This window comes from Myxocyprinus asiaticus, chromosome 29, assembly GCF_019703515.2.
Source record: "Myxocyprinus asiaticus isolate MX2 ecotype Aquarium Trade chromosome 29, UBuf_Myxa_2, whole genome shotgun sequence".
Lineage (NCBI taxonomy): Eukaryota > Metazoa > Chordata > Actinopteri > Cypriniformes > Catostomidae > Myxocyprinus > Myxocyprinus asiaticus.
The window spans coordinates 3,848,486-3,858,567 of NC_059372.1; the positions used below are offsets into that span (position 1 = coordinate 3,848,486).

At 38.1% G+C, this 10,082-nt stretch overlaps 1 protein-coding gene across 1 annotated transcript; it reads right to left on the minus strand.

Annotated features, from left to right (window-relative positions):
• Positions 1 to 416: 416 nt before the first annotated feature.
• Positions 417 to 9,124, minus strand: syap1 (synapse associated protein 1). The gene is made up of 9 exons (XM_051662707.1): positions 8,832 to 9,124; positions 6,734 to 6,852; positions 6,541 to 6,607; positions 4,851 to 4,924; positions 4,624 to 4,763; positions 4,314 to 4,468; positions 4,019 to 4,077; positions 3,781 to 3,922; positions 417 to 1,202 (listed from the first exon to the last, which is right to left on the minus strand). Exons 1-9 carry the CDS (start codon positions 8,977 to 8,979, stop codon positions 1,075 to 1,077), a joined length of 1,032 nt encoding a protein of 343 aa, XP_051518667.1. The 5' UTR covers positions 8,980 to 9,124; the 3' UTR covers positions 417 to 1,074.
• Between the last annotated feature and the right edge of the window lie 958 nt (positions 9,125 to 10,082).

Consider the following 10,082-nt stretch of genomic DNA (forward strand, 5'->3'; position numbering starts at 1 on the left):
CATGCAACTTTGTAAGATCATATTATATGAGAGATTACATTGATTATGTGCACTTTTAAAGCTTAATGTCACACAACAAGCCCATTTAAAATAAAGAGAAGCTAAACAAGGTGTTTAAAATAGCGAAGAGTCACTGCATCTAAAATGAACACTTCTCTTATCCTTAAATAGCTTAACCTAAATTCTTGATGTTGAATAAACAGTTTATCCGCATGTTATGCATCGACTAACCATTAGCATATTAACTAGTGATTGTAAAGGCAGTAAACTGTGGTTGGAGTAGTAAGAGCGACCATAAGAGAAACAAGTTATTATTTTAGAGCATATATTTGTATTAACTGCAACAAAATAAAGATTATTCATCTGTAAGGTAATAAGACAAAACGCAAGATGAAAAAAACAACTACAACACAAAGTTATAATGAACCTTTGCATTAACAAACATGTAAATATTGTTCGATTTTACAGGTATGTAATTCAGAATGATTTTAGGTAATCCCAAAAGAGAAACCTAATATGTAATTCACCAAACCCCTGCCTGGTGAGTACCAGAGTACACATTTTTAATCAACATTTAAAACAAGAGCGAGAGAGATAACAAATAAAGGAATGAGAGATAAGCCATTGACCTATAGTCAAATAGAAACAAGTCCATACGCACTGTTTATATTTGTTTAGCAGTGGCAACAGTGTTTGGACAGGACAGTCAGTCTTTTGAGTTTGTGTCGAACACAAAAACATAAGTTTAACCCAAAATGACACAGAAAGATTAAATCAGAAAATCACATCTGATTTAAAGGTTCTCACTAAGCACAAAAATTTGACTACAATCAGAGGAAGCTTTTTATATGTGCATACTGGCACAACACCAAATCCCTCTACTGCTAAATAGCATGATTCTTTCTTGATATCTTAAAAGTCGGACAGCACACATTCTTATAGGATATCCTGGTAATTCATTTCAGTCAGATTCATGAGATAGTAGACGACGCTTGAAGCCTCTCTCTTCTTGGTCCTTCATTTAAACTGCAGTGCCGCAGTGGATCATCCAGACCAGAGGGGGCGCTGTAATGCTTAACTGACTGCCTGCAGCATTTCCTCGATCTCACGGTCCCAGTTGTCGTCTCGATTTTCTGGGTCAACGACCACCTCGTACTCCTGCAGTTCCTGTTGTAGCTCCTTCTCCCAATCAGCCGTCTCTTCTGTCAGAGATAACGCAACAAAAACTATAAGTGTTAAACGACCAATCAAAACCACGGTCATTTACATTTAGGCTCTGTTCCCAAACCTGAGTTGCCTACGTTGGTAGCACTTTAAGCATTGAGTTGCTGCTTATGTAGAACATATCAAATCAGCCACTTATGTGGTTCCACTCCAGCTAGGATGCTGCCTTAAGGCCAAAGTATACATCAGTTTTCCAGATGTGTGTAACACATGCGCACTACGACTGCTTTGTGATACTTTGTAGAACAGGCCACGGCAGGTGCATTCGTTGACAGCACACAAAGACGTGAGTTTTCAGAGTACAAGTCCGTAACACATTCAGTGCATGTGATTAAAATTTCATCATCAGCACAGTATGCGCGGACTGTCTGCATGCAGCTTAGTTTTTCTAGACATGCTGTCAAATTTGGGCCATGTGCGAGACCCGTGTCTGTGTGCGTAATATGCGTGAGACGTACCGCCACGCGGAAAACATCCGTCTATACGCGTTGTCGCGCCTGCTGTTGACTGTTGCGTGTAGCCTAGTTTTTCTAGACACAGGGACAGTGAATGGCAGGCGTGAAGCGCAAGACAGGGGTTTCTGCATGTCTAGAGAAACTAAGCTGCATACGGACAGTCCGCACGTACTGTGCTGATGAAGACATTTGCGTTGCGCGCACTGTGCGAGAACTGCGTACTTGTGCGCAATATGTATTAGATGTACCGTCACGAAGAAAATCCGTCTTTGTGCATTGTCGCACCTGCCGTTGACTGTCCACATGCAGCCTAGTTTTTTTGGCACGGCAACATTAAAAAGTAGGCATGAAGACGGGGGTTTTCTGCGTGTCTAAAAAAAACTTGGCTGCACGAGGACAGTCAGCGCGTAAATCCGTGTATCTTCCGTTAATAACGAAAAACAGGTGTTTTATTTGTCTGCAATCTACAAAACAAACATGCACAAATTGATTAATAAAAAATAAAAAGTAGAATTCTAGCTAGATTATTCTATTTTTTGTTTCTCATTCTCCCTTGTCAAAACTACAATTGAATAGAAAAACGAAAATAAAAATAAAAAACTCTAATTTACATGACTATTCTCATCAACACTTACAAACGTCACCAGCAGGGGGAGTAAAGATAAGAAACCTAACATAAATTTTGCGTGGGGTTAGAGGATATGACTATTCTGATGATAAATAACACTATAGAATATATGGAATTGTGTGGGAAAACTATTGTTATCAAGGTGATTTTAAGGGATATACAGCAAAGGGACTTTTAAGGAGGAATGAAAGACCTATTCAGATGGGATAAGTTTGCCGGACGTGTGTCTGTATGTTATTACTGCAGATGTCTGTACGTTTACCATCAACTTGCATGGGACATTTGCAATGTCTGCAGAAATAACAGAGATGGGCGTGTCTTCTGCATTTACACACTGCCGCCACATAACTGACCTATCAGAAAATGTATGGCAGTGCTGATTAATTATGCAGGAAATATTAAACATGATCATATACTGTATGTGGGATTATTAGAAGAAACTGATTGTAATATCTGGCAAAATACAACAGAACTGGTGATGTTAGCGAGCCTGAAATCATGTATTACACTCTTTACCAGCAGCCATATCACCTTGTAGCTCAAGACTGGCTACCAACTGAAGCTAAGCAGGGTTGAGCCTGGCCAGTACCTGGATGGGAGACCTCCTGGGAAAACTAAGGTTGCTGCTGGAAGAGGTATCAGGGAGGCCAGCAGGGGGTGCTCACCCTGCAGTCTGTGTGAGTCCTAATGCCCCAGTACAGTGAAGGAGACACTATACTGTAAAAAGGCACCGTCCTTCGGATGAGACGTTAAACTGAGGTCCTGACTCTCCATGGTCATTAAAAATCCCAGGACACTTCTCGAAAAGAGTAGGGGTGTAACTCTGGTGTCCTGGCCAAATTTCCCCCAATGGCCCTTCTCAATCATGGCTTCCTAATAATCCCCATCCATTAATTGGCTCTATAACTCTCCTCTCCACCAATAGCTGATGTGTGGCGAGTGCACTATGGCTGCCGTTGCATCATCCAGGTGGATGGTGCACACAGGTGGAGGTTGAGGAGATTCCCCTGTTCACTGTGTGAAGCGCTTTGAGTGTAGTGTCCGAACAAGTGCTATATAAATGCAACATTCATTCATTGAATAAAAAATTCAATTGTCTTGCGGGACTTCGTGCATTGGCGACAAATGCGCCTGCCGTCGACTGTACTAAAGAGCATCACAAAGCAGTCGTAGTGCATGTGTTGAATACTTCCATAAGGGTTTGCCGTCAAAAGAGAATACTTTGAAAGGCTGAGGGCTTGGCTGTGTGTAAAAGGAATGACACATGGAAATTGAAGTTTACCGAAGCTTTTAAAAGCAAGCAGCCTATGTAGACAGTAGACCGCATGCAGAGCCACACAAAGTCTTAAAGTTGCAGTAGCAAAAAAAGATTAAGTTTAAATGTAAATGTCAGAGAGAGTGGAAAATGATCAAGAAAACTTTATAAAAATGCTACAATAGTGTAAAATGATCCCTGGACTATACCAAACTCACCATCCTGAGGGGAGGCCTTCTTGTCGAGCACCAGCTGCTCCATCTCTTTTCTCAGATCTTCCTGGTTGATGTCACAGGCGTCAAACGCGTCACTCACAAACTCAGAAACACCAGGACTGGTGGAGATCTCCTCCTCTTCATGCTACCATGACATCCAGATCAGAGAACGCATGTTAGATATGTTATCGTTAAAAACTATCATGATGATGCAAATGTGACCACAGGATGAATGGGATACCTCGTTAGTCTTGGGTTTAGCACTGATGGCGACAGGAGGCGTTTTCGGTCTGATGCTCTCTGTGAAACAGAAAACTCATTGTTTAATCCTTTATTTGTTTAAAGAGTTTAAACAAACATTTTCATCATTACCATGAGAAGGAATTACAACCCAGACTACATTACATACGGGATCACTTTCAACACACATTGTGTGTACAAACCACCATGGCAATGAATTTGGAATATTGCATATAACTACAGAACTACAGAATATATAGATGGAAATATATGGGCCTAAACACTCTGATCTGCACCTGGGTTGTTCTCGTTCAGTGGAGTCGCTCCATTTTTCTCCTCTTCTCTCTTATCAGCGGCCTGCTGTTGAGCGGCGAGAGCTGTGAGCTGCGCTGACTGCTTTATTAGAGACACACGGTAGAAATAATTCCTCCAGAATGCCGCCTCCTTCACCCTGATACGCACATTTAGGTTTCACATGGGGTCAGAGAGGGGGTGGAAAATGGTGAGGAAAAACTAACATTATAAGTGGACTTCAGGGTACTTTTTAAAATAATAATAATGACAAAATGTTATCTAACCCCATTGAAATACCATCAATGCACTCACTGTTTTGGTACGAGGTCAAAGCGCATCCTGTTGAGTAATTCATCTTCCTGTAACATCACCAGGGCAACAGGGTACATCTGATCGAAGTCGAAATGAAACTGAACGCCGGCTGGAGGGTCACGCAGGAAGTTCCGCTTATCCTAATCAATTTAACAGAGAAAAAATACATTATTTTACTCTATGTAAATTACATTGAGTATCAAGAATCTAAAGAAACGGAAACTCACAGCAGATAAAGCTAGAATCTGCTGTTGAATAGTTTCCTCCTCGTTGTACCCGACCCAGGGTGGCACCGCTGCATCTACAGACAAAAGATTGATGTTTGTGTTTGTGGCAAATACATAAATGTGACCTGCTGAATCATTGTAAGTCATGCTGACTCAGAAACACTTAGAGGTACAGTTTCAGCTTTTTAACCCTCCTATGGTATTTGATCCAAAAGAAATTTTTCCTTTATCTGAGCAGTACAAGACTTGGTGTGTTTACTCCATTTACCATCCGAGCATATATATATATATATATATATACATAAAAATTGGGCTTGATTCGATAAGTCTAAGTGGTTGTAAAAAAAATAATAAAAAAAATAAATAAAACGACACCTTTGATATATGTGGTCAAAATTGACCGACCATTGAAAATGAAAGACCAAAAAACTGAGCTTTTTTTTTTTTTATCTGTCAAATACAATCAATAAATCGCCATAATGCTGAAAAAAAAAAAAAAAAAAAAAAAATTACAAATTACAAATTACAGGGTGAGACTCTAAAACATCCTCAGTGCAAAACATACACACCCACTCACACAAAAATGAACTGATGACACTATAACACAGAGCTTTTTGTTTACATTTGTCACAAAAAAAACAAAAACAATCAATCACAATGATAAACACACTCAAATGAAGGGGTGAGACGATAACACACACACACACACAAAATACTTTTTTAATTTAGAAAGTTTGAAATTGCAAAATATTTACTCTGATTCTTCTGTTTTATACTCTAATTGAATTTTCAGAATTTTGCAGTTCATTTCTGTTTCTTGATGTTTGTTTTCTTGACACTATTACACATTTACTTTGAGTAAAATGTTTATTTCTGAAATAAATTAATGGTTGTAAAATGCTTATTCTGTGTCTTCTCTTTGTAACACCATGGTCAGGTTTGATTGCAGCATAATGACAAACTGCCTGACACTTCAAATCAATTTAAAATGCTAAACTTTGACACATAATAGTTTGATAATGATTTGATATATCTATATCCAAATGTATATCTCATGATAAAATATAAAACTAGGTTTCAACAAGTCATCAGACTACACAGTATGTGTCTACAGTCATCTACTGGCTGTTACTGGCATGACATGTTTTTCAGGTCATGTTATTTATATTTTGTTCATCAGATGGCAGCAATCTGCCTCCAATTTATATCACATTCTCATATTTATTTCATGTTTCAACTTATAGAAGTGTAGGCTCTGAATTTATTTTTTAAATTGGCTTATTTGTATATGAAAATTAATGGTAAACTTGAGAAATTTACATGAAAATAAGAATAAAATCCCCAAAAGAAATGCATAATTTTATTGTTCTTACTTCATGGAAGAAAAAATGATATCATTATCATCATCATCATCAAAAGAAATGTTAAACATCTGACCCTTCTGGTCAAAAATGACCGCGAATACCAAAGGTAGGTGCCATTTTTCAATTCCACAGCATGGTTAATGATAAAATCATTATGTTTCTACTCTTAACGAGATAAAACCATTTAAATGTTGTCTGATATAATCATTTCAATGCATTATTTTTTTACTATTTTTCCTTAAAATGATGAAGCAGGTCACATATGACATAAATATGCATAATAATAATAATAAAAAGATCAATTATTTGTTCATATACTTCCATACCTGTTTTCTTTGCATTCTTCTCTTGGACAAATTTTTCCTGCTCTTTCTGAAAATCTCCTAAAATGGTCTGAAAAATAAAAATGAAAATACATTTCTGTTTTATTTCTGTAGAGCTACTAGCTGCCTTTTCATTTTTTAGAAATTCTCTGAATATTAATTGTTAAATCTTGATTGTGGGTCTGATTTGAGGCACCTTGTCAATGATGCCGTCGATGTTGCTCTCCTCGACAGTTTTCTTGATGGTTTGCGCCGTCTCGGACACAGACTCGGAGATCTTCTTAGTCGCGCTACTCGCAAAGTTCAGAATGAAGCCTGACAGAAGAGCAAGATATGAAACATGAGCAATACATAAAAAACAAAAGTGACAACAAAAATTAATGTAGCCTTGTATTTACATGATGCTCCAAGGCATTTAAAAAATACAATGGGAGAAACCTGGTACATGTCCAAACAACTAGTACCATGGTATATATCCAGATAAACATGGTATCACCATCGTACATGTCCAGAAACATGGTAATACCACTGCATACGTCCACATAAACAAGGTATCACCATCGTACATGTCCAGAAACATGGTAATACCACTGCATACGTCCAGATAAACATGGTATCACCATCGTATACACCAAAAAACATGGTAATACCACTGCATACGTCCAGATAAACATGGTATCACCATCGTATACACCAAAAAACATGGTAATACCACTGCATACGTCCAGATAAACATGATATCACCATCGTACATGTCCAGAAACATGGTAATACCACTGCATACGTCCAGATAAACAAGGTATCACCATCGTACATGTCAAAAAACATGGTAATACCACTGCATTCGTCCAGATAAACATGGTATCACCATCGTACATGTCCAGAACATGGTAATACCACTGTATATGTCCAGATAAACATGGTATCATCATCGTACATGTCCAGAAACATGGTAATACCACTGCATACGTCCAGATAAACATGGTATCACCATCGTATACAGCAAAAAACATGGTAATACCACTGCATACGTCCAGATAAACATGGTATCACCATCGTATACACCAAAAAACATGGTAATACCACTGCATACGTCCAGATAAACATGGTATCACCATCGTATACACCAAAAAACATGGTAATACCACTGCATACGTCCAGATAAACATGATATCACCATCGTACATGTCCAGAAACATGGTAATACCACTGCATACGTCCAGATAAACAAGGTATCACCATCGTACATGTCAAAAAACATGGTAATACCACTGCATACGTCCAGATAAACATGGTATCACCATCGTACATGTCCAGAACATGGTAATACCACTGTATATGTCCAGATAAACATGGTATCATCATCGTACATGTCCAGAAACATGGTAATACCACTGTATAAGTCCAGATAAACATGGTATCACCATCGTACATGTCCAGAAACATGGTAATACCATTGTATATGTCCAGATAAACATGGTATCACCATCGTACATGTCCAGAAACATGGTAATACCACTGTACATGTCCGGATAAACATGGTATCACCATCGAACGTGTCAAAAAACATGGTAATACCAGTGGATATGTCCAGATAAACATGGTATCACCATCGAACATGTCAAAAAACATGGTAATACCAGTGGATATGTCCAGATAAACATGGTATCACCATCGTATACACCAAAAAACATGGTAATACCAGTGGATATGTCCAGATAAACATGGTATCACCATCGAACGTGTCAAAAAACATGGTAATACCAGTGGATATGTCCAGATAAACATGGTATCACCATCGTATACACCAAAAAACATGGTAATACCACCGTATATGTCCAGATAAACATGGTATCACCATCGTACATGTCCAGAAACATGGTAATACCATTGTATATGTCCAGATAAACATGGTATCACCATCGTACATGTCCAGAAACATGGTAATACCACTGTACATGTCCAGATAAACATGGTATCACCATCGTACATGTCCAGAAACATGGTAATACCATTGTACATGTCCAGATAAACATGGTATCACCATCGAACATGTCAAAAAACATGGTAATACCAGTGGATATGTCCAGATAAACATGGTATCACCATCGAACGTGTCAAAAAACATGGTAATACCACTGTATATGTCCAGATAAACATGGTATCACCATCGAACATGTCAAAAACATGGTAACACCAATGGATATGTCCAGAGAAACGTGGTAATTGTATGCTATATTTTTTTTTGGGGGGGGGGAGTGATATTATTATATATGAACACATCTGTATCTCACCGCTGAGTCCTTTGGCCTGCTGCAGGATCTCATGTGTTTGTTCAGTCTGATCTGTGTTTATGTCTCTCTCTCCTTCTATTTCCTCTTTGTCTGTTTTATCTTGATTGACGGACTCCGCGCCCAGCCACGAGCCCCAGCCCTTAAACATGCTGCCTATGCGCCGTCTGTCTGCGTGTCTGCGCTGAATTGGATGATTCTGAGTTTAGTCGGGATTATTTTACTTCTCCATGTTTCACATCCGCACTGGGCCACATCAACAACAGCAGCTGAGCTCGTCTACTGTCATCACACCCGAGATGATGCTGCGGCTCAACAGCGACACCTGCTGCAGCGGAGGACACGACAAAGATCCTCTAGTGGTGACACTGCACTCACTCCACTCTATGTTCAGTAATTTTTTGAAATATGTCGACGTGCCTTTCATTTGCTTACACTGATTCCTATTGGCCTGGGTGCTGCATCATTCAAGCACAGTCGTTTTCAGTTACCCATGCCATGGTAGAAATTCACTATGCACAGTAAAACATGGTTAATTTAATTCATGAATGAAAGTGTCCAATAACAGGGCAGTTACTGAGATTAAGCGAGTAGTATTTGGCTGGTCATGTGATGCCAAAATGGCTGCCTCCAGGAGGCGCCCCTGCCCCATGTAGAATAAAACAGCTTTTATATGGTTACTGGTATGACTGGACTCTTCATCTCACATGAGTGGTCATGATTTTATACATACGTTTCAAAATTACTGTGAATTTCTTTAGAAGTAAAACTTTTAAAATTAGGAAAAAAAAAAATGTATAATTAAAATATTTGTATTTGTAATAATATTTGTAATATTCTTTTGTAATTATTTTATTTTTTATGGAAGATTCTTTATTCATGGAATAATGAATAATTGCTTTTGGAAAAGTAAGCCACATTATTATTACACTGCAAAATGAGAAACAAGGTTTTTTTTATTTTTATTTACTGAATATATTTTTTCTTTTGATACCCCTTATTATTGATTGTAATTTATATTCATTGTGAATAGAATTTTGTGCTTGTCAAATTTTAAATATATTATTAAATCTAAAATATAAATCACTTTCTTAGCTCATCATCAAAAGAGAATATTTACACACAAAAAATCAGATGGTTTTATATATACACTATATGGACAAAAGTATTGGGACACCCCTCTTAATCATTGAATTCAGGTGTTTCATTCAGTCCCATTGCCACAGGTATATAAAATCAAGCACCTAGCCATGC